We start from the raw sequence: 26,386 nt of genomic DNA, 5'->3' as shown, positions 1-26,386 counted from the left end.
TGACGTTACCATAGGTTGGTTTTTTATGAGCAGCAAATCTTTGTATTTGCTGACGTGCCTCATATGCTGGAAATACTCCGTAACCACTTTCCGGACCAAGAGTTCATGCTAAAAGGGAAAGCTGTGAAGAAAGAAATAATTTTTGGTTTATTGTTGTGCACCTCCAAGGATTTGACAATAACTCATAAAATTTCAGCAATCCAACAATTTTGTATAAGAGCACATTGAGCAAACTTCAAATATTCATTGCGACATTAAACTAAAAAAAAAATATTTTTCAAGGCAAGAATATTCTTTACAATCAGAAAACTAAATAAAGAACTGATTGAAAATGCCCACAAAAAAAAAATGGAAATACAAAAAAATTGTGTCCTATACCACAGACCAAGGTGGATTTATTGAGGTGACAGCATTCACCCAGCTGAATTTTTCGCCGTAGGTATGGCTTACGTCAAAATGATATGCTTTGTTTGTATGTATTGGTATGTTTACATTCGTGTGTTTACATTTGCGATTGTACGTTGCAATTTTTAAATTTAAATTGATATCAATATTAAAATAATATATAGTATACCAAAATGAAAAAGTGTAAAATATGTGCAAAAGTGGTTAAAAAGAGCAAAGGACCTTTTTTTCAGTTCCCGCTGAGGAAGGAAAACGGCAACAATGGATCAATTCGTGTCGAATGGATCTACGATGGAAAGACGTTAGTATGTAGACCATTTTGCACAGGCGGATATTGCCCACACGGGACAAACCGTACGATTGTTGCCAAAAGCCATTCCCAAACCTGCACCCCTTCGCGCAAGTACATCAAATGACATGCTACCGATTCCAGTGGAAGATTTTGAACAATTAGGGTAAGTGGTGAAAAAATATCTAACGTTGAACAAAATTTTGAGACGCCATATAAGTATGTATAAAATTATGATTTAATTCATTGTGATTGTAATTCATTACTTTTCCAATTTTCAAATAAAAAAAAAAATTATATAATAATAATTTGTTTTTTATATCATAGGAGCTCACAAATTTAGAGGACGATACCACACAGCGCACAGCAAATAAAATATCCAAATAGATGAAATAAAATTATATAAATTTAATTAAATTAAATACCTTATTTTTAATCAATTTTTCAATGATCATGAATTTATGGTCTAAATACAGGCTATAAAATCAATAAAGTTGAATTATACAAAATGAATCACAATCATGTTACAAATTTGTTATCCAGAATTTTTAAGTGTTCAGTTTTAGATGTCAATCATTGCGATCGATTTTCCACAAAAAACACGCAACAAACATTTTTATGCAATATGGTAGGCGCATCTCAACAGTATTTAGTATGAAGTCATCATAGTCATTAGCAGCCAAGGTGGATTTCTGATAGCCATCAATATCCTATGAGGATATAGAATTACACATGTAAAAATTGCAAATTAAAAATGTGATACAAATACAATCGAGCTCAATATTACATACATACATTCCTCTCTGTACGCAGTGAGACTTTAATTTTGCCCTTGTTTCGAAGTTTTTTTGCGTTATGTTTCTCTATTTTAAACTTTTCCGCGTCCAAACTTCACTCTCTACATTCAATTTCACCTTATGCATGCCCGTGGCAAATTCTGAAATAAGTATGTATTAATAATTAAAATACCGCAAACTCAAATGATTTCTTTCATTTCCACAAGAACTTACAATTCACACATAATAAATCCTTTCTTGCACATAAGCTACATACGAAATCTTCAGTGAACTGTGGGAAATGTGGCGACTTTTTTATTTTGTGACTATTTCCAGCGTACGTTTCACAAGTAAATCACACTGCAAATGAACAGCTGATTTTGACGTGACGCTTGGACCAAACGCAACAACAAATACATGTAGGGTTTTACTTATATGTATTTGCTGTCACCTGTAATAAATTCGCCTTGCCACAGACCCTGCAAACCAACTATCTGTGGGTATCGTTCACTTGTGAAGTTGTGAGCTTTATAGTATTTTATGTTCTACGCCGTGCACTTGCTGCCTACTTCCAGTCTATACGTGTGATGCTTTTATTCCCTCGCACTAACAGAAATTTCTCATATACTGCTGTGCTGCTCTAATTGACATTCAAGTTGTAAATGATGTAGTAACATGTAGTGAACAAAACCTTCTGAACTCATGAATGTTGTTGTTAACATGTAGCTAACAGAATCTCTTCAACTGGGTAATTTTTTAGGTAATACTTACGGATCCTATGCATATACAATAATCCTTCAAAATTACTAATATAAATGGTTATTTATTGCATATTATTTATTTAATGAATAATTTTAATATTTATTTAGTTAATTTTTAGTTTCTAAAGAAAAGTAATACAATATATAATAATTTAATGAGAAATGTATTTTTGTTTTTGCATTAGTTTAAAATCGAAAGTTAATTCAAGAGAGCATTAGTATTTAAATGTTATTTCTTTGCCCAATATGACATCTAATTTAATAGGAAGGTTTTTAACTTAATAACATATATTTCAAGTATTAAAAAAATTATTAATTTTTTCAAAGTTTTAGTTTGTTCTATTTACGTACAGCCATTTATTTTAGTTTACTATTTACATTATAAAATTACGTTAAGTTTTAGTTATTTATTTTAATATTTACATTGTAAAATTAGGTTTGGTGTTAGAAAAATTTACTTTTAGTTTTACTTATTTACATGAATTAAAGTAATTTAACATAATAAAATTAGCTTTAGTAATGAAGGTACTAATGAAATATTTTAGTTTTGATTGTTATTTTGATTATTCAATTTTTGCTTCTGTTTTCTTACGACTTGCTTGTGTCTGTTGTGGCTCATTAGTACCGCTTTCCGAATTTCTGCGATGACTTCGCTTTTCGGGGTACCATTAAATGTATCTGTTGGATATACATAAAAAACAAGTTATATATATAAAAAAAAAGTATAAACGAAAAAATGTAAATACCGAAAATAAGTTCCAGACCTTTGAGTCCAAAAAGCGCCGATTTATTGGCTTTCTCCTCAAAATTGTAATGGAACATCAAGGCATCTGAGTACACGCGCTTCATTACTCCTTTGATGCATCCTTTTGCACCCCTCAGCTTCAGCAAAATATTTAGCTAGAAAAGTTAAAATTGAGTTATTTATTTTATTAAAAATTTGTTGAGCTTATTTGATATTGTATACATCCATATACATATGTATGTATGCTTCTGAAATAAATATTCTAAGTTAAAATAAATTTTCCAATTTCTACAACGTAATTTTATGTAAATCATAGTTGTTTGGGTGGAAATAGGTATGTATCTCAAAATTTGTGAAATCTCTTATTTCGGCAAATTTTAAAAACGCTATACGGAGAATTCTTAGATGTTACAATTTTAATTTTACAATTTAACTCAAGCAACCATGATCACATGTGTATATTGTGTAGTAGAAATAATAGTTACCATTGCTTCGGAGTATGGCTTGGTATTCAAGAGCTCCTCGAGAGTATTAATCGCATCCTGTGATGTTATTGGGAGCATACTCTGATTCCTGATATACTCAGGACTCAGAGCATCTCCCGTGATGCGCGCAATACTCTGGTGAACTCTTGTCATCACCACTTTCACCTCCCTCATTAGCTGTCCCTGAACCTGACATTCCGTTCTTTCTGGCATCTAAATAATAAAGAGCTTATAAAGTTATAATTCATTACTTCAATAAGATACTTGTATAACCTTGTTTTCGAAGTCCTTGAAATTCCTTTCCACCTTACTTTCTAGGTCCATTAAGGTGGTCTTTATTTCCCCCAATGATTCACGGATATCGCTCCGCATTTCTCTTAGCTCATTTTGTAACGAAGCCAGAGAAACTGGTTCACCTGAAATAAGGGTTGTTTTTTAACAACCTCGCAAAAAAATAATGGTAAGAATTAAAATTTATTAAAATATAAAAAAATTTACTTGGAACCGCAGTAGCATGGTTGGATATCGTTGCGCTCGTGGAATGTGGGACTGCTGTACGCCTTTTGTAGGGCTGCAAACCGCTTACGCTGCACGGCAGACCCTAAAATGGAATTAGTTTTAAGTATGAATATAAGTATTTACAATTCTGTTAATATATTTTTATATTTATACCTGTAAAAATAGGGGGGCCCGAGCGTGGTGGAGAGATCATGTCGCTTTCCGAAAAAAAATGTTCTCCATTGTACTTAAAAAAAAGAACGAAATAAATTATGTAGAATGGGGACAAGAATAAGCTTATTTCTATCATTTATACAAAAATATTTATAACTTATATCACTACGACTAATTAGGACTCCATTACTTAATATTTCACCTAAACAAATATCTAGCCCTGACATAGATTCTACTGGGTCGATAAAATAATTTTCTAAATTAGAAATAAGGAGCGCTTTAAAACTGTTGGTTTCCTTATCTAATCCAACAATTTTAATGGGCCCCTTATTACATTGAAAATAACTATCTTTATCTTTGTTAAAATCTATTATAAAAAGGTCGTTTTTAGAAAGTTTGCTAGAATCTGAAATTTTTAATCTTTCCAATATTCTGAAAAACATTTGCTGAAAAAATTTTATTAGGTTTATTAATTATTATTTTTAAATGCTGCATGTAGTTCTCAAATTTGTACGCGGAAAAATTGTCTAAAGGACCAAATTCTCTAACACAATCCGAAAGCTGTAACAACCCGTGAACATTATAACTTATTAGATGATCGCCATAAATATTTCCGAACAAATCAACAAATTCCTTTAACAATTCATTGGCGACATTCGATTCTACGTTAAAAGATTTCTCACAAGAGAGAAATCGAATTCCGGCGTGTAGTAAAAGAAAATGATAATATAAATCTTCATTAATGCAGTCCTTCAAAACAAATATCCCGGAATTCAGTTGACTTCCAATTACTTATCTGGTCAAGGGCTCGGCTAAGCCGGCTAAACTCAGACGGTACGAACCTGTTAAGAAGCAAAATCTTCTCATTCATTTCGTAACGTTTCCTTTCATGATATGTAACTGGAGCAACTTTTTTGTTTCACCCAAATCTACTAAATGCATGGGTTCAAGAGGAAATTGTGAAACCATGCCAAAGTGAAAAGATTCTAGCAAACTTGCTGCTTGCTTAAATTCTAAACTATGATAGCTTAAATCTATTCTATTTTTAAATGAACTATCTGATCTTAAATCCCCAACTTGCTTTGGGAAGCTTACCCTTCTTTGTGTATAAACGCCCTCGATCGTGCATTTGGAACAGGAGTTCTTTGCCGTATGCGACTTAACTCCTGTGACAAATGCACGAGCGGGGGCGTCACAACTAAACAGTCTTATATTAAATGGCTGACATACTAGATTGCTACCTACCTTAATCGCGTTCTTCCTCAAAAAACTTACTTCCTCACAAAAGTCCCTCAAAAAATCATTAACGCAACCTGGCTTACTCATCCCTGAAAAACACGCTATCGTAAATGGGCCTAACTTAGAACCTACGACATATCCTAAAATCGGTCAAGGACACCTATTACTACACTTAAATAACTTTAACAAATTTTTTATGAAAATAATCGTTCTGTTGCTGCTATATTACTTTAAGAGCATTACGGCCATTTTACGGTCCATTTAACAAGCCGTCCCGTTTTGGGGTTATGTGAAGTCATTGATCTACAGTAACAAGCCGGCGACGATTTGTGAGCTCAGAGCCAATATTGAACGCGAAATTGTTGGAATTTCGGCCGATTTATGCAAAAGAGTGGTCGAAAATTGGGTTCAACGATTGGACTTCGTAAAACGTGCACGCGGTGGTCATGCAAAAGAAATCGAATTTCATACCTAAATGTATATGTTCAAACTCGATAATAAAAAAAAAATTAGTTAAAAAAGTCAAACCGTTTGTGTTTTATTCAAAAAAGTTCAAAAGTTGAAGCGCTCTTACTGAAAAACCCTATATAAAAACTCCCCTCCTGGAATTAATTTAATATTAACTTTTTGCCTACTTGTACCTAAAAGAGGCCTAGCTGACAGTGGCAAACCTTCTACACCCATAAGTTTTAGAGTCCTAAGCAAATCGTCTACGCTATTCTGAGGAATATTATTACTAACCGCCCAGGTTGACAAAAGGAACGCGTTTTCTATCTTCTGAATAACTATCTACCTCAACACCTTCTACATCTAAATCTTCAAAAAACACACTGTCATCTCCGCTATCTATATCATATTCTAAATTTTGCAAAGCTACTCTACTTGTTGATGGAAAATCATCGTCGTCTAATCTGTTGGGAAAGTTTTCATTTCCTTCTACGTTAACATTTTCATTTAAGTTGCGAAATTTCGCTACATTTTCCTCATAATTTTTTTTTTTTTTCTTTTCCCAATAAATTAGACAACGTTCTTTTACTCATTTTTCTAACTACGATACTTAACAAATACGTCCGCTGCGTGTAAGCGTGTGTATATTAATGTGTTCTGTAAGAAAAATTAAACACAAATTTCAATAATTAGAGAAAATATATATGTGAAAGAAATAATATCAGACTAATAACGCACAATTGAAAAATTTCAAAATACTACTAAATCTGCCCTGGTAGCTTTGCTGGATGTTGGTAAATGTTGGACGTTGCTAGCGATGCCGGCAATGTTAAACCCGCCCCGTCTCCCTTTTAATTAATTCGCTTACTTACGAGCTACAAGTTAAGATTAAAAAAGATTTATTAGTTTAATAATATAGATTATTTACACATACATATGTAGATATATGTACACAACTTTTCACAAATTGCTTATATGTATATGTATATTTCTTATACATAAATGGAAAAGTGTATGCACGTTCGTGTATATAAATATTTACATACATATATGTATATCACAATTTTATTCTTATCCTACAAACGTGTATACATTTTTTCCATTTACTTACACTGCGCAGGCGATTGCTATTAACCAAACCACAAATAGAAATTTGTAATGCAAACAATTGGCTTCTTAAACTATGGCATATGCACATCTTTCTGGTTTGGATTAATCGCACTGATCCTGTGACACATTTATTGACCACACACTCATCAATTCACTGCACAGTGTATAAACACAAGCTATGACCAACCGCACTGGTCATGCCTTTCCATACCTTTAACACATTCACTGATTTAATACGTACCGAGTCAGATGCAGATCCCTTTTAAATTTCGTGATTGTATCGTTTTTATATTGCTGTATATAGTATAAAAAAGATCCACTGGCACTGGTCATGCTTTTGCACATTTTATAAGCGAAAAAGAATTTTTTCACGTTGAGCAAACTTACCAAAAGAAAGATGCCCGCTTTGTTTTCTTATTGTTTTCTTCTTTTGATTGAAATTGAATAAATTGCTTTTCTTGCTTTCGATTTATTGACGTTGTGAAATACGTTTTTCTGAAAATAAAAATACATTTTATTAGTTTAAATATATGTATATATAATTGGAAAATTTAATAAAAATTGTTCAACTTACCTTTTCGCTTGCAGATTTTCACCGAATTAAGATTCTTTTTTTTATTTCCATTTTCGCGTCATTTCGTCATTATGACATTTGCAACTTGTTTGTTGCTGTCACTTTCGCACTTACTATAGTTAAGTTTAATAAGTATTCACGAAAATTATGAGATAAATAAATGACAACAGAATTATTATTGGAAAAAATTGAGTGAATGTGGTGGTAAAATTGGAAAAACTGGTGAACGTTGTTTTGCAGAGGAGTAGAAATCACATACATACATCCCAGCAAGAAGAGTGGCGGTCACGTTACCCTTCACGTAACCGCCACGCATGGTCGTTAAACTATCACTAACCACGCCCCTTTACAATCACGTTGTTAAAAGCGTTGGGAAAATCGTGCCAAAAATTTTGTGTACGTGTGATTTTCTATCCTTTTCATACATATGGATTCGTTTGCCAGTGCCAGTTTCATATAAACATAGCGACGAACAAAATAACTTTTAGGCCAGCGGCGACAGCACAGCGCGATAGCCCAGCGGCTAGCAATGTGGGCTTCCGATCCGAAATCCTTGGTTCGAATCACAAAAAAAAAAAATTTTTTTATACATTTATTTTATTTTGTTTTATCATATGTTTATGAGGAGATTTTTTTCATGGCAGAAATACACTCGGTATTTTGCCATTGCCTGCTGATGGGCGACCACTATTAGAAAAATGTTTTTATTAATTTTGCTTTCACCGAGATTCGAACTGACGTTTTCTCTGTGAATTCTGAATAGTAATCACGCACCAACCCATTCGGCTACGGCGTTTGTTTATGTTGACTGATGCAAAAGTCAGGAAAACTATATGAATAAAGTTTGCTTACTGCTTACACATTTGCCAAAGGTTGACAATTAGATTCTCGGCCTACTTTGATATCAAAAAGAGAGAAAAGATATCTTTTTGACTTATTGCTTTGACAGCCACTTGCCGTTTTTTTTTGTTTTTTTTTTCTATTGATGCAAAAATGAGAAAAAATATATGAATGAAGTTTGCTTACTGCTTACACATTTTCCAAAGGTGACGGAGAATAAAAAAAAGTCGATTTTCAAACAAATACGAGTGCATATGTGTTAGTAACATACAAAAAAGTGTAATTGTGTTAGAGTTTCGGTCACGCAGGTTTTGCTGGGATACCATGAATGCGCAAGTAAGTATACTTTAAATTTTTTATTATTGTAGTGGTTTAATTTATATAATTCTATTATTTACTTCCATTACTTTCTAATGGCTTAATAATTTATTTGTCAGGAACTTTTGTTGGTGTTTGAAGTGTGATATTTAAAAAAGGTGAAATAAATTACTTATTTAATTGATGACTCGAATTTTACTAAACTCCTCATGGATCTGCTGTTATACTAAGTTTCCACCGCAGCCGGAGTTTGGGTTCTCTGCCGCTATCGTGTTCTTAGCGCAAACACCAAACAAAACACCTCTCAAATCCCATACAAAATTAAAACACAACTCCATACCTAAACCCACTTTTCAAAGCGTGTTTTGTTGGGTTTGCGTCTAATTTAATTATTAAGTGGTGGCAATGTTGCTCATTTTCCTCATTTATTATTGCATTCTTATCGAAACATGGCAACAATGATTGCAATTTGTCAATATGACATTTGATTGACGTTTAATATTTTTCTTGTGGTAATCGTTAAGTGGTGCGCGCAAAATATAAAATAAGTCCAATAAGCCAAATAAGTCTACAATCTTTCCTCAGGAATACTGAATCAACTCGTTGTAATGGAAAACATTAAAAAATGTAAAACAATTTGGCTTCCTTCCGCGGACGAAGCATTCCTTGATATATGGGGTGATAAGGCAGCTGAATTGCGAGGGCCACGCAAGAACTCGCACATATATGCGGAAATGGCTCAGTCGCTGGGAGTGCTTGGACATGAGGTCCGTCCAGTTGACGTGAAATATAAAATCCACAATTTCACAATGAAATATAGGTAAGGCATATAATATATTATTTCATTAAAGTAATTTTGTTACAGCCTCAAAATTTCCTTTGCAGAAAATGCAAAGCAGAGCAGGAGACAGGATGTTCTCCTGTTTCTTGGAAGCACTATCGGAGGGTGCACCAAATAATAGGAAGGGATAGAGTGAATAATGTTGATGCGGTCGTTGTCGATAGTATAACAGGTATTTGTTTTATTTATATATGTAATTTTATTTGTATTTACATCTAATTGTATAATGTTAATTTCTATTTATATATGTAGGCATGCCTGATTCGGTTGCTTCGCCAGCTCCATCAAATTCGCCGATATCACCTTCATGCTCCTCAAACGAAGCTGCTCCGTCTGCTTCGTTTACATTTTCGCCACCATCGTCTCCAGCACTGCACGAAGCTTTCGCACCTGCAGCAAAAACAAAAAATGCGAAAGTAAGTGAATTAAACGAAACAATAAAATCTTGTATGACGGAAAACAATAAATTAACTGCTGAGTTAATTGAAATCGAAAAAAAAAGGTTGCTGCTATTGAGTTACTGACAAAAAGTGTGGTTAGTTTCTTGGAGAGAAATTAACTAAAACTTATAATTATAAATCCTTTGAAATATTGTTTGTGAAAGTGCTTAAAAATTAATATGTGAAATGATATTTAAGTTTTAATGAATTGTGCCTTTTAAAGTTGCACTAAGTGCCTACTACTATCTTTTTTCAAAAATGAATAAAATGTATTACAAATTTTATTGTGAAAAATTAATATGTGAAATGATATTTAAGTTTTAATGAATTGTGCCTTTTAAAGTTGCACTAAGTGCCTACTACTATCTTTTTCCAAAATGAATAAAATGTTATTTTATAAAACTATGTATTACAAATTTTATTGTTCTGGTGAAAAGTTGTTTTTCAGATTTAAACCAATTGGACTCTTTGTAGGTCGAAATATTTAAATAAATATTTGGTTTGAAGATAAAATTGTTTAAACCAAATAACCTTTTTAACCAATAAATTATGGTTAATTTAATAAAACATACGGGAGAATCTACATGAAAGAAGTTATATTACTCACTGAAATATTCCTTTAACGCATTTCTTATCGATTCTCCTTCAGATCGGTCAACTGCATTGGTGCCGTATTGAATATTGCGCCTGGAATCGCGATGCATTTCCACTAGCCAATTTTCCAAAATTAAATCCTTCTCAGCAATCAAAAAATTATGTAAAACACATGCACATGAAATAACTGTGTTTACATTTTTGATGTGGTTATCCACGCCTTTTCCAATTCTCCTAAATCTAAAATAGAACCTGTATTACCAATTTTTAAAAATATTAGAATCTCTAAGTTGTATTTACCGGGCTTTTAAATGGCCAAAAGCATTTTCCACAACACGCCGGCACTTAGACAATCTATAGTTGAATTTTTTTTGTTCGGGTGTATTGGTCACACTATGCGGATATGGCTTCATTAAATGCTGAGAGAGACGAAAAGCAGAGTCCCCTATAATATGGACTGGTATTTTTGTGGATCCATACAGCAAGCTCAATTCATCAAGAAGTGCACAACTTTGCAACTCGCGCTTTAGCGATGATTTTTCAAAAATTCCGGAGTCGTTGCATCTTCCAGGACTGCCGCAATGTATATAAACAAATCTATATTTTGCGTCTACCAAAGCCAATAGTACTACGGAATACCACCCTTTGTAGTTGTAGTAATCAATGGCTTCTTCCTTTCTTGGATGAATTTCAATATGACATCCATCTGTATAATAAAGATGCTTTTGATTAAACGTTATTTTTATCGCATTACTTATAAACCTACCTATTGCTCCAATACATTGTGGATAGCCCATTGCATTAAAATCTGCGACTCCATTCTCAATTTGCGCCCTTGTCAGTGGAAAATATTTCAAATATATTGGAGCCAAAGATGTCCCAACTTCATTGCAAAACTCGATGAGTATTTTGCAAACAGTTGCTTTGCCTACTCCAAACAAATGTCCAATTGATCTGTATTCACTAGAAGATCCTAGTGCATACAGAGCAATTGCCACGCGCTTTTTTAGTGAAATCGGGTTTCGATAGTTCGTTTTTCTTTTGGCTATTTTTTCAAGTTTGCTGCACAATTTTTCAAAGCAGGATCTTTCCATCTAATATACTTCCCAAAAGGTACTGGAATGTTCCTAAAATATACATGTACATTATACACAAATAATGTATCATAAATCTGTTTACCATACCAAAGACCATACACTTTGCGAACGCATTAAATTGGCAGCAACGCTTAAAATTATTTTATTTTCCCTTAACCTTTTTTTTAAATAATATGTAACCAACTCTATCAATTATTTTAAAATAAAATGATAAAATCAACATAACAAATTGAATTTTATGCACCATTTTATAATTTTATCAATTTTTATAATTCTTATTTCACAATGTCAACAAAAGACAGTTCAAACACAGTTTCTCCCAAACTTTCGGTGGAAACAGTTGACAGTTCTCCCAAACACAACTCCTGCAAACACGGTGTTTGCTTTTGGTGGAAACGTAATATAACTTTTGCTTATTATTTACAAAACGACAAGCACCGTGTTAAGGTACAATGTGTAAGTATCGCCGTACTTATCAAGTGCCAGCAAGCATCAGCAACAAAAGTGCATTTACATTTAGACTTCGTGGGAGGAGCAATTCTGAAATATGCATTGTTATAGAAATCACCAATATTTGTGAATATTATTTGGAAGTTATGCGACGTTTGAGAGAGAATATGAGTAGGAAACGGCCCAATTTGTGGAAAGAAAACTCATGGATATTGCACCATGATAACGCACCGTCTCACAAGGCTCGTATTGTGAACACTTTTTTGACCAATAACTCGACAAATCTCATCGAACAAACACCGAATTCACTGGATTTAGTCTCCTGTAACTTTTTTTCCTCAAAACTTAAATTGCCACTCCGTAAACGCCGCTTTGAATCATAGAGGCCATTGGGGAAAATTCGGTGAAGAAGCTGCTTTGCAGCTTTGCATATTTGTATTCACCGTATTTGAAACAAAACGCCACAGAAGTATTATAATATACTTTCTCGTCTGTAGCCACGGGAGTGTTATAATTTGTCAATGCATACTTTCGAGTCGGGTGCCAACTCTGTAGCCACAGGAGTATTATAATTTATCAATGCATACTTTGAGGAGCGTACTTTGTTCAATCGCACTTTCCAAAATGGAAGAATTTATTTTTGTTATTTATTTCGTGTCATATTAGATAACAGATAGCTCTTACCTGAGTTGGTGGAATCGCAAAGCATACTTTGCTAAGTTCAAAGAGTCCTGGATCGCTTTCATTCCAAATATGCAAAACATTAAAATTACACTTCTCACAAAAATTAAGGGAGCAAGAAAAAAAATCAAAATTTTAATCTTTTAATTAGCATTTCCGCGTATGAGAGTTCACCGGCTTTTTTCCAAGACCAATGCGTCAGGTTTCGTTGGTATTTTTTGCGTGGTTCGGGTCTTACGTTTGACCACTGTTAACCAACCTTCACGTGATTGGGTGCCCTCCACGCCTAGGAACGCATTCATGTCTACTGCTGCCACGCTTTGTTTCTTTACAGCAAATACCTCTTTTGGTTGGCTGGAGTAGTGTTGTTGCTCTTTAGGCCTGGCCTCTATTGGTTCTCTCGGCGATTCTAAGCAGATGCACTTTGCTATTTGCGCGGCGAATTTGGCGCATCCCGCCCGCTATTGGCAGCCGTGCGGGCTCGCTTTGCTTGCCTTTTGCGATCGTTCTCCATTTTATCGGTTTGTGTGCTTTGATTGGCGCACACAGTGGGTAGCTTAGATATGTTGTGCATGTCTAATGCATTCTGGTGCTGCCTATCTATTTCGCTCACCAAGTCTTTTATTGGAATGTTGATATGCCTCTGCACTTCCATCATACTAATGAGATCTTTTAGTTTGTCTCCCATCACACGTAGCGGCTCCCCGTCTGATTCTCGCTTTGTCGCTTGCTCTCTTTCCTCTTCCTTCTGCTGTTCCGTGTCGCTTTTTTTCCCCCATGTCTGGAGTATTATGCTCGCATTGGCGCTTTCCAGCGCGCTCTTGCTCAGGAGTTAGTATTTGTTTTCTCACAGGTGAGCGAGCGATTCTTGCTCGCCTCAGGAAAGGATTGATCGCATCGCTCTTTTCCTTCGATTCTCCGCATATGCCCGGAGACTCATTCGGCATGTTGTTGGGTGGTTTGCTTAAATCTGTAGGAGCCAGATGTCATTCACCTCTCACCGTAGATGGTAATCAGCTATTCTCTCTCTTCCCACCAACACTTTGCACTGTTCGCTAAATAATTTGCTGTTGTCTGAGCAGAAGTGCTTATATTAACCAACTTTTTTCCTCTCAGCAACAACACTTTTCACCGTTTGTTTAATAATTTCTCAGTTTTTTCTTCTTTGTTGTTTTCTTTTTTAATAATTTTTTTGTTTTTTTGTCTTTTTCACTCTTTTGGAGTTTGATAAAAAAATGGCTGTATTTACCCCTGGTTGGTTAGGTATTCCTGTCAGAGGCACTCACTGCCCAGCAAAACCTGCGTGACCGAAACTCTAACACAATTACACTTTTTTGTATGTTACTAACACATATGCACTCGTATTTGTTTGAAAATCGACTTTTTTTTATTCTCCGTCACCTTTGGAAAATGTGTAAGCAGTAAGCAAACTTCATTCATATATTTTTTCTCATTTTTGCATCAATAGAAAAAAAAAACAAAAAAAAAACGGCAAGTGGCTGTCAAAGCAATAAGTCAAAAAGATATCTTTTCTCTCTTTTTGATATCAAAGTAGGCCGAGAATCTAATTGTCAACCTTTGGCAAATGTGTAAGCAGTAAGCAAACTTTATTCATATAGTTTTCCTGACTTTTGCATCAGTCAACATAAACAAACGCCGTAGCCGAATGGGTTGGTGCGTGATTACTATTCAGAATTCACAGAGAAAACGTCAGTTCGAATCTCGGTGAAAGCAAAATTAATAAAAACATTTTTCTAATAGTGGTCGCCCATCAGCAGGCAATGGCAAAATACCGAGTGTATTTCTGCCATGAAAAAAATCTCCTCATAAACATATGATAAAACAAAATAAAATAAATGTATAAAAAAATTTTTTTTTTTTGTGATTCGAACCAAGGATTTCGGATCGGAAGCCCACATTGCTAGCCGCTGGGCTATCGCGCTGTGCTGTCGCCGCTGGCTTAAAAGTTATTTTGTTCGTCGCTACGTTTATATGAAACTGGCACTGGCAAACGAATCCATATGTATGAAAAGGATAGAAAATCACACGTACACAAAATTTTTGGCACGATTTTCCCAACGCTTTTAACAACGTGATTGTAGAGGGGCGTGGTTAGTGACAGTTTAACGGCCACGCGTGGCGGTTACGTGAAGGGTAACGTGACCGCCACTCTTCTTGCTGGGTGGTCACTGCCCTAGCTCCTGGGCGCACACTTGCACACTTTTTAATCACTACCGTGGGACTTTTTCCCAAACTTAACGTCACTTTTGTCAGAGCACTTGCAGAACACGTCTTTCCACGACTTGCAAACGTATATCGCGCATGTGTGTGTGTGTGTGTGTGTGTGTGTGTGTGTGTGCTAATAAGGCGTATGGCACCTCTGCTCCTAATAATAGCCCGCAATCTTTCAGGCATGTTTGAAATGCAGTTTCGAATCATTGACTGCTGAATCTGTCGCCAAGTTTCGATTAGAGCCCGCACTAATGCTGCTAACGTTCGTAAATTGGGATAATTCTGGGATCAGAGCTTACCGCTGGATGCCTTAATAACGTTATGTCATGTTTTTTGTAAAAACCGACTGGTGATGTTTGCTGTTAATTTGCTTTAATAAAAGGTAAAAAAAACGGTAGTTTTGAGAAAAACTGTTAATTGGTTCCATTACCAAGAAGGCAGGGTAATTTTAAGAAAAACTGTTTTTTTTTAACACTGTTTAGATTCGCACAGTAAAAGGCACACTTAACATTAGTGGTTTCCGCAATACTTTTGATTGGGCGCTTGATTTTCCAAAAAACAACAAAAAGCTCATTATTGGTTGCTTTTTCAAATTCATGTGATGATTGAAAACAAATCAATTACTAATCCTTGTAGAGAATTTATTCAAGTTTTCAAAACCAACTTTAAAATTTCTGTGCGATCATTGGTTGCTGATATATTGGTAATCGAAGACAAAATGATATTTTTCCATTCAAACACCGATATCTCAGTGAGAAATTCCGGTATTGAGATTTTTAAAAAACCAAATTAAAGCTGACTAACTAAGCTATCCAGTCCATATGAAAGTTAAGTCAAAAAAATGTTTTCCACTTCCGTAGATTAAAAAAGAAAACAAAAAAATTTCGAATTTTTTTTTTCGGCGGTTTTCTTAAGATTACTCGAAAACAATTTTCAAAAAACAAAATTTCAAACTTAGATCCGAAAACATGACACTTAGAGCTACAATTTCCTTTGTTTTTTGCTGTACTACCATTTTTGTATATGTAAGTTACAGCCTGTTGAAAATCCCCCAAAAATTTGGACTTTTTTCTTGCTCCCTTAATTTTTGTGAAAAGTGTAGAATACAATTTCTCTAAAATACCTCCGAAACACGGACTGTAGATGGAGAGACCAGACGACATGCAAAATTAACAAAACGTTACGGTCCACCTACAACCTCAAACAAACGTCAATATAGATAAACATGAAGCTGGGAAGAAGTAGCCAAAATGGGCATACTTCACAACACAACCTGAACCAACCAAAAAGGAAACGATTTTCCATTTCCTCTGTAAATGTCCTGCCTTATGGAAGAAAAGAATGTCAACCCTGCCCAAACAACTGTTCAAGAGCCTCGACCAACTAACTGGCTTAGACGTCAACAACCTAATAAGGTTCTTAACTCGCACAGACTGGATATAGACATGCTGTAATTAACCGTTACACAAACTATGGATGGTGCGTAATCGCTAATTGGATACTGGATGAATCACCATTTTAACCAACCAACCAACTATAACTGAAAGAAATTTCATTTAAGGGGTTAAGGATAGTCAGAGGCCCGAAAAGTAGATGTTCAATAATTTTTTTTCCTAATCATTTACTTTATTTTACAAAAATAAAAACATAGCAATAATACATCATGTTTCGACTTGACTTTAGTAAAATAAAAAAAAAATTATAATTGTAAAAGTTATCGCTGTTTGTGTGGATCCAGAAGCCTCTTGCGGTGAACATCACAAATCCTTGGAGATTCATCTAAAATCAATCGGACAAGAGAAATTAGTTTCATAATATATATGTATACATAATAGATAATCTTGTGTCTGAATAAAGCTTTTTTTTCAAAACTAACAATTCGGCAGCCTCAGGAAATATTTTTCAGATTTTCGAGAAAAAAAACCGGCAATTGTTTAAAAAAATAGAAATTTTTGGAAAAAAATCCTTTATCCTACAATAAATTTTATTGAAATCTACCAAGCGGTTTCTAATACTAAGTTTCCACCGCAGCCGGAGTTTGGGTTCTCTGCCGCTATCGTGTTCTTAGCGCAAACACCAAACAAAACACCTGTCAAATCCCATACAAAATTAAAACACAACTCCATACCTAAACCCACTTTTCAAAGCGTGCTTTGTTGGGTTTGCGTCTAATTTAATTATTAAGTGGTGGCAATGTTGCTCATTTTCCTCATTTATTATTGCATTCTTATCGAAACATGGCAACAATGATTGCAATTTGTCAATATGTCATTTGATTGACGCACCGGCTATCCATTTGGTGAATCTTGCTCAAACGACTGTTATATATATCAAACAACAGGTAAAAAACCGAGTGTTAAGCGAATAGAGGCTACTGGTGATGCGCCAATTCCGCAATATGGACCGGGAATAGTTTTACACGAACATTATTTATATACGGTTGGGAGAACAACTGGCTATGATTACTCTTGTGATGTGCATCGCTTAAATTTGCGCACACGAGTGTGGGAATGCGTATATATCTGTCGTCCAGATATACGCGAAGATCCAGAGGGTCGTTATCGTCACGAAATTGTCTACGATGGGCAATACATATATGTGTAGGGTGGTGGTACATCGAATTTAGTGTATGATTTACAACGCATCCCTGCATTTAATTTAATTACAAACCGATGGGAATATTTCGTCACATTACCCGATCGAACATCACAAACAAATCTAACAATCGAGCGACAAAATTCCGGATATCCAAACCCACGAAAGTGCTTTTCCTGCGTACAGCACACGAAATCGAATGGTGAGGTCGAAGCATTCATTACGGGAGGCTTGCAGGTGCGTAATAATTAAATTTAGTATTATTAAATTATATTTGAAGTTGGATATCCCTTTTCCATTTGCAGGCCGATCAAGTATATTTTTCAGATATATGGAGATTAAATTTTACTACTAAGCAATGGACACTTATAAAAACAGCCTCTCTACCAAAAGCTTTGTACTTCCATGCCGCAGCGCACAGTCAAAATGGTTGTATGTACATATTCGGTGGTATTAAATATGATGAAAAACGTATACGACGGTGCAATGACCTTTATAAAATGTGGATGACCATACCATTATTAAGTGAAATTTGCTGGGAGGCAGTGTTACATTACAGACCAAATCTCAAATTGAATGGCCACTCACAGCTGCTTAAAATGGGCATACCATTGCGCTTTGCACAGAGATTGTGGCACTCTTCAAAAGCCAAATGATTATACAATAAATGAAGAGATATATGGTATGGTATGTCATGTAACGAGCAATAAGAAGCGACAATTTTTACGTTTCATTCTAGACATAAAAGCATAATTATTGTTTGCTAACCATTTAGGAATGACATAGTTTCATATGGAAGAAATGGAACCAAAAGAATAAACATAATAAAATAAGACATTAGTAATGAGTAAAAATAAAAAAAGCTAATTAATATGAAAATAAGAGTAATTATTTTTATACGCTACATATGTGTACGAGCAGTTGTGGCGATTTTTTGTACAATATGGTTCATACACTCAATGGATGCTCAGATCACGAATTCTAGAAAATTGTATCATAAGAGTGGAAGCAGGATCAAGTGGCCAATCGGGCAACCAGATGAACACCAAATTTAAAAGGATAATAGTCTGCCGTCTGATTTAAAGTTCGTATCCATGAGTCTATGCATAATTAAATTCGCTTTTTCCAGATTAACGATATAAACAAATTATTTTCAATAAAGAAAAGATACCCAAGTTTTTAAATCAAGGCGGCAGTAATGTGCTAAATAGAGATTGACCTCGAATGCCTGCAGTTTTTTTCTGCATACAGAGCAATTGCCACGCGCTTTTTTAGTGAAATCGGGTTTCGATAGTTCGTTTTTCTTTTGGCTATTTTTTCAAGTTTGCTGCACAATTTTTCAAAGCAGGATCTTTCCATTCGGAAATTATCTTTGAAAAACTTGTCCCCATCACTCTGGCAATTTTTATAATTCTTATTTCACAATGTCAACAAAAGACAGTTCAAACGCAGTTTCTCACAAACTTTAACTTTCGGTGGAAACAGTTGACAGTTCTCCCAAACACAACTCCTGCAAACACGGTGTTTGCTTTTGGTGGAAACGTAATATAAGTTACAGTGATCATCAATTCAAAAAACATAGTTTAAAAAAAACGCATTTACAGTTTTGCTATCGATATCCGGAGCGCCCGAAGCCCTTTGTTAATTGTCAAATAACTCGAAAAATATTTGTGGAATTTACTTCAAATTTTCACACAATATTTTTACTTTAAGAAAGTGCAAAAAAAATCCAATTTTTTTAAAATTCTGATTACCCCTAACCCCCTCATTTTAGGAGAAAAATATTTTTGTCGTTCCGCTAACGTAGAACCAACTGACGTGGTAATATTTTTTGAAGTTGGAGTTAGAAGCACGCGATGATGGCGTGAATGAAACGGCTTTTCTTCATTTCCTCTTGTGCCGGCCTTTTAATGCAATCGGCGAAAGAGAAGAAAGAAGTCAGCTGGTCTACTGGTACAATATTTAATAGATGCGCCTTGATTTTTCCCTGCAGCGTCATTATATGCATTTGTATGTGTAGGTGTATGCACAAATATTCACATTTAGACAAATGTGAAGAGAGTTGGAGGGTATACATTTTATACATTGCCATCGAAATAATCTGAATCTACGATGAACTTGAAATGTGAACTTTGCACTGGTTGCAAACTATTCCGAAATAGACATAATGAGAACGAAATTAGCCTTTCTACCTAATAGTTGGAAGACTCAAAAGTTTAATTTTCAGTTGGTTCTGCTCAAATCGCTGAGTTTTTCGAAAAATTGCTGGAGGCATCTTAATTGACTCCTCGGCGGCGTTTTCTATCTAATGTAAGCCCGAGCGATGCGGCTGTAAATGTGGACGGTTCTAGGCCTAATTAGTCAATTTGCTTAAATGAACTTTATTAAAACATGCACATCTACGCATACTAATACACTCTTAATATTACGTAAAATTGAACTTAATATATGTATGTATGTATGTATGCCTGTAATTTAATTACTTCAAATGTCATCTTCTAACCATTGAAATGGTTTTCGTATTCACTTTATTCCCTGTCGTAAAATCAATTGTAAATTTGGTCATCATTAAATCAAACACTCCACAAGAAGCTAAATAACTTAACTCGATTTAGAAGCTTAAGATTTTCATGGCTTCAATTTGATGGCAGCCATTAAAAGTTCGAAAGTGCTGACAAACTCACAGCGTCAAACAAACTGTCAAAGTTTGGTGCTATTCAATTTTATAATCGCTACATATTTCCAATAAATTTTAGTTGAGTTAATTTCTGAAATGTGTAGGAGAATTATTTTAAATAGCACATCAAGTACGACGTTCGTAAATTTCAAACCAAATTACTCGTGACTAAGCCACATAATAAATACCATTCGCTTATTTAATTGACATTGTACATACATACATACATATGTATTAGATACATACATATATATGGGGCATTCTTTCTCAACGGGAGGCCCCTATCCATCCAAAAATGTTTTTGACCTAGAGAGTTCTAATAGGGCTTAAAATTTAGCTCTTTTTATCTACTTTTCAATACAGAGTGGCCAAAAACGAAATTCACGATGGCTCATTTAATATGGCTAAAAATGTAATCAAAATTCATTAAATTCATTCTAATACCATATGCCAAAAAAATTCATTTCAACGGAAAGAGTTGTACGAGGTTTCAAAATTTAGCTAGTAAAGTTTACTTTAAAATACAAAATGAAAAATTTTTAAATCCAAGATGGCGGCCACAACATGGCGGCTAATTTTTTAAAACTACTCAAATCCACTTAAAATTTATTATTTGGGGGTATTTTGGGTCGCTGATTACAAATCTGGTGTTAGATTTCCAAATTTCAAAATGGCGGATCCAATATGGCGAATGATTTGTCAAAAATATTTTTAATTTACATTGAATTTGTGTCTTGAAGGATTTTGTGGGTCGCTTAATACAAATGTGACATTAAAAATCCACAATTAAAATTATAGCTGTTTAGAAACAATTGACAATTTTACATTTTTTTTACAAATTAATTGAAGTTGGTTTGTTTTCTTGATACCTAATAGATTTGGAATCAGTTCCAATCATAACATTTTTCGTGTCTCGTGACATATCTCTTCTTTTACTTTTTGATCGCTACCATATGGCTGTAAGGGTGATTTTTCATAAACAGAACACTTTTGAATCTTTGCTTAATAACTTCATAAATATCTTCTTGATTAAGTTGAAATTTTCGGTTTTTAATTAATTTAAATAAAAAATTTATTTGTAACAATTCATCCTGAATTTTTTTTTTTTTTTTTTAAGTGAAAACTTCTTTAGAATCGTTGCGAGTGATTTGAGACTCGATGAAACGAAAAAGCGACACTACGAAGCGTTATATGTTGATATACGTATATGTGTGTGGCTGCGTACTGCTGAGCCACACTAGTATAGTGAGTATTGTAGTATATATACTACGCTGCCTATTACTTGCTTTGGTGTTTAGTTCAAGCGTCATACGTATGTATGTTTGTATGTATGCTAGTAAGTATGTGTGCGCGCCTGAGTATTACGGAGCCACGGGGAGCGAGAAGGCATTATGTATACCTATACTACACTACCTAATACTTGCTTAGACCAAGCGTCCTACGAATGTTTATGTGTATGTTAGAACGTCTGTGTTATATACGCGTTACGACGCTCATAATAGCAACCGCGTGTGCTGTATTGCGTCCGTATTTTTATATTCGTAAATATTTTCATTTTTAAATATTTACCGCAATTGCAGGCGGTGTTGCAATATACCACAATCAAAATGACGGTGCTCGTATTGTAACTCCACAGATAGATCTGAATGCACAGCAACTAGAATCACTGTCTGTTCAGCTCTCTAAAGTGGGAGAAATATGTGCATGCGAAACCAGATTGAGCAATGGAAAAACAGTTTTAATTGTGGCAATTTATATTTCACCGAATCAATCAATAAATAGCATCACGGAATTCATTCACGAAAATTTAATAAAGTATACACCAGAAGTATCGCGGATACTTAGAAAAGATTACGATAAAGTTCCAATGATTTTAAGTGCCGATTTTAACGTAAATTTTGCATTGGACACAGCGGTTCCTTTAATTGACTTTCTCAATACAACATTCAATTTAAAAATGTGTAACAATCGAACTGAATCGACAACACGATCAAAAACAACAATTGACGCGGTATTTCAAAGATATGTTGGCAACATCGAAACCAAAGCATTTGTATCATATTTTAGCTATCATAAGCCACTCGTATCATTTATTGAAATTGAAAACATTGAGGATGAATAATAATAAAATGAAGAAAATAAAATATGAACTTTATAGCAATATTATAATGAACCTATAATTATCCCGCTCCCAATGCTGCTTTCGTCTCATTCTCTCTCAGTTTGTTTTACGGAAGGTTTCACTTCTATCGCGTCTAACCGATAGACTGGTATTTTTTTTAGCTGAAGTTAAGAATTTGATGAGTTTTTTGAGGTTTAGTTCGTTATTTTCATTGAACCCAAGCAATTCTTTGATAAATTCATGTAAAAATGGCACATGATGGAAAATCAGTGGAACCAATTATATAACAATATAATTTGCGAATTTTTATAATGCCTTACCTCCGGTTTTACTTGAAATAAGCATTTTTAAAAATATATGTCAAGAAGATATTATCACTCAGCAGTTGAATAATAAGATAACCATCGCTAGTTTTGGTTATCTTATTTTTAAAAATAGTTTTTTCTTTCTACCTACATAATTAATTTTCACGGATATATAAAGAATTATTTATATACCATTATGCCCTAACCCCCACATACCATACTAATATACCATTCATCATATCTATGTCATGTGTCGAACAAGTCTATTGACTTGTTTGCTTTCGAGAAATTGAACATTAAAAATTAAATGATACGTTTGCGCGTATCCTCACTGTCTCGAGACACCGGCCAGGCTTGTTACGCTACTGCACTGGAAGAACCACAGAGCCAATCAGCGCGTCGCTTTGCCCCAACAAGCAGCGTTTCCCCACTACTGCACAAACAAGTCTGGATCTAACGCCAGCTCGTTCATTATATCCTTGATAGCGGACCAGAGCAGTCGAACTCTTTCAGCGACAGCGATCCAGAACAACCCTTCCTTGCACGTATTTCTGTTAATTATAACAGTTTTATTAAAGTAAAATTTTACATCCTTCTTTTTAGTGTATCCTCCTTACTTTTTCTTTTTTTTCCATTTTCATAAAGAATTTTAGGAAAAGTCTTGCAGGTTCCAAAGTTTTTCCTATCCTTTCTCACCTTTTCTATCTAAATCTCCTTTTTTTTAATATTGATAAAAAGGATGTCAGGTAAGGACATCTTTCATAGAGACCGATGTTGCAATGCTTTTGGTGTTTCTAACCAGAAAGGTAAAACTATAATCTTGTCTTACCTTTGCTGGTTGAACCAAAACTAGTCTTGCCTTAACTGTCTGGACCTTAGCTATCCATATTGGACCCGCCTTCTTAAATTTTTTGAAACTAACAAAAGATTCGTAATCATCGACTAAAAAACCCCCTGAGTAACGAGTTTCATGCGAATTCATGAGTTTTTTCAAAAATCCGTAAACTTTATTAGCTAAATTTTGAGACCTCGTACAACTCTTTCCGTTAAAATGATTTTTTTTGGCATAGGTTATTAGAATGAATTTAATGAATTTTGATTACATTTTTAGCTACATATATTAAATGAGCCATCTTGAATTTCGTTTTTGGCCACTCTGCATTGAAAAGTAGATAAAAAGAGCTACATTTTAAGCCCTATTAGAACTCTCTAGGTCAAAAACATTTTTGGATGGATAGGGGCCTCCCGTTGAGAAAGAATGCCCCATATGTATATATATTACCATATACATATAATACATTTGTATGTATGTACATAAAGTAAAGTTTTGTTAAGTTTATGCTAGTTTTAAATATACTATAAATTTGTGATTTTTGTAAGCATAACATTTTTAACTACAAATATTCATTTATTCTCAAGATATACTTAGCTTAATGAATTAAAAATTATTTGTTGTGTGCGTCTTGATATTGCTCCACAAACGGAGGGATCTACAGTTTTAAGCCGACTCCGAACGGCAGCTGGTTTTTATGAAAAGCTTTGTTATGGCAGAAATTTATTCGGAGAATCGGCATTACTTACCGAGGGGCGGCCGCTATTAGAAACAAGTTTTTATATCAATTGGTATTTCGTGCACGTGTTCCGAACCTACGCACTCCCGAATGGAAGTCATGCAATTACCATTCGACTACGGCGGCCGTTTATGGCAATTTATAGATAGCCTAAAATCGAAAAAAAAAATTGGTACACAACATTCAGTTGTAATGTCTTTGGGTGCCTTAAATGTTTTTAAACAAAAATAGCCACAAAGATACCCATAGGCATTTTCCCTAAAGAAATCAACTTCTAAACCAGAACTTTCTTCTACTCTAAGGATATTAAAAGTGTGTTCTGGCCGTGGCAGACCCTGAAATTCTTTCCAAGAGAGATCTGGTACTAATGATCATTGCACAAATTTTCTATTATCTGATAAAATGTTTCAATACAAAAGTTTTCATTTTGCGAGGCGGGCTCGCAATTACCGTGCATTACCCCAGGATTTTTAAACAAATTGGAAAACATATATGGTGTAATCCTAAGACTCCTACCACTTCCTCTTATTATTTGACCGAAGTAGTATTCTAAATTATGCTGGTTTACAAATTCGTAAAATCTTCGTTTCACAAAACTCGCGACAAACGCTGCAAGCTACTTTTTTTCAAAATCCAACCCTTAATGTAAATAAAAGAAGAAGTCATGTCAGACCCAGGCTCATCTTCTATCCTAATGCTTCTAAAAACTAGGCTGTTGCAGTTTTTCGAAAAACTTTCTTTGATCTGGTGTTGGTGAAAATTCGTTTTTTGTTGGTAAAAAAGCATCCAAACCAAAACTATTAAATGTGGCGAACAGTTTATTTACATACAATATACATATGTACATATTCCGCGGTGTTGCAAATTGTTGACGAGGGACAAACCGATTTGCCTGAGGCGTACATATGTGGCTAGCATCCCAGAAGCGACTGTATCACGCATAACCTGGGATGCTAACTTTACGCTCGTACTTCGAAAACTATTTGGATAAATATGGCTTCAGGAAGTTTTGGATCACAACGAAACGGATTCTGAGAATCTTTACTATAAAAATGAACAATATCGTTACAACTTATTGAAAGGAATGCAAAACTGACCTTGCTTTTAGGGTTCTCTAAACAATTCCTAGCACTCCTTGGAAGATGTGGAGAATCGAAAATAGAAGACATCCTTGCCACATTGATTTGAGAGTATGGACACTCTTCGGAAACTCCTAAAAATCTCGCCAAATATAGGAAATCAGATCCCTGATCACAAACAAAATGACAAGGAGTGAGACAAATATTTTGTAATTGGGTAATAGCCTCAAAAAGTTGTTTTTTAACGTTTACATGAGCCATGGACAATAAAATATGATCATGGCACTCCGCCTATGCCTTGAACCATAAGAATCAAAGTCTTATTTCCTATTCCACATGTTCGGTTTTCATCACCGTAATTCTCAACTCCTCTAATTTTATCATATTTGGCGATATATTGCATATAACTCTTAAGTGCCATTTTGTCCCATGAAACTGACACGAATTTCTGATCCTGTGTGAAACTCCGACTACTTAACTCTGCCTTAAAAGAAAAAGAACTACTACTACAACCTGAGTCATGGGGGCCACTCCGAAACGAACTCGTCGAGAGTTCTTTCTTCAGGGAATCTAAGAAGCAACTTTAAGTGCCTATAAACTACTGGAAACAGAAAATATACACCTAAAGCCAAAGTTTTGAAATAGTTGTCATATCTACGACCATTGGGTTGGCAATTACAGTTTCTTAAACTACTTTCAACTATGGTACTAACTTGAGGAGGAAGATTTCTACGGAAACTCTGACTTTGCTGAAAACTCTTTTCCTTATCGGACATTTCTTTTTCTAATTTTTTGGAAACTTCTGCTAACTGATGTTTTAAGCAGCAAATATATCTGCCTTTCTCTTCTAAAATTGTCTTCAGCTTGGAATTTCCCTTTTCAATTTCTGTTCACTAGCTACAACAGACGTTACACTTAAGTTTGTCTGATTTGCTCTTTCATAGAAATTTGCAACCAAATTTTTTGTACTAAAATCCCTTATTTCCCCCTTAGCCTCTTCTGCAACTGATGCAAGTAAAAATAAATTGTTAGATTCACCGC

General features: G+C 34.6%; 1 protein-coding gene and 3 pseudogenes across 1 annotated transcript; 1 reads left to right on the top strand and 3 right to left on the bottom strand.

The window, feature by feature from the left end:
* Nucleotides 1-1,263: 1,263 nt before the first annotated feature.
* Nucleotides 1,264-7,819, bottom strand: LOC129248726 (uncharacterized; annotated as a pseudogene).
* Nucleotides 7,820-10,541: 2,722 nt separating this feature from the next.
* On the bottom strand, nt 10,542-11,371 carry LOC129248724 (putative nuclease HARBI1). The gene is made up of 3 exons (XM_054888345.1): nt 11,303-11,371; nt 10,837-11,242; nt 10,542-10,776 (listed from the first exon to the last, which is right to left on the bottom strand). Exons 1-3 carry the CDS (start codon nt 11,331-11,333, stop codon nt 10,542-10,544), a joined length of 672 nt encoding a protein of 223 aa, XP_054744320.1. The 5' UTR covers nt 11,334-11,371.
* A 5,905-nt stretch (nt 11,372-17,276) lies between these two features.
* On the top strand, nt 17,277-18,266 carry LOC129248723 (kelch domain-containing protein 10 homolog; annotated as a pseudogene).
* A 6,959-nt stretch (nt 18,267-25,225) lies between these two features.
* LOC129248722 (uncharacterized) lies at nt 25,226-26,121 on the bottom strand (annotated as a pseudogene).
* Between the last annotated feature and the right edge of the window lie 265 nt (nt 26,122-26,386).

This window comes from Anastrepha obliqua, chromosome 5 (genome assembly GCF_027943255.1).
Source record: "Anastrepha obliqua isolate idAnaObli1 chromosome 5, idAnaObli1_1.0, whole genome shotgun sequence".
NCBI classification, from domain to species: Eukaryota; Metazoa; Arthropoda; class Insecta; order Diptera; family Tephritidae; genus Anastrepha; species Anastrepha obliqua.
Note: the sequence above shows the minus strand (reverse complement) of the source record. Positions and strands in the feature narration are given on the sequence as shown.

Bases quoted from the DNA above. Each gene is read 5' to 3' on its own strand.
- LOC129248724 (XM_054888345.1), bottom strand. From the start codon at position 11,333: ATGGGCTATCCACAATGTATTGGAGCAATAG. The intron at 11,243-11,302 runs GTAGGTTTATAA...TTTATTATACAG, and splicing joins ACAATGTATTGGAGCAATAG to ATGGATGTCATATTGAAATT. The intron at 10,777-10,836 runs GTAAATACAACT...GTTCTATTTTAG, and splicing joins TTTGGCCATTTAAAAGCCCG to ATTTAGGAGAATTGGAAAAG.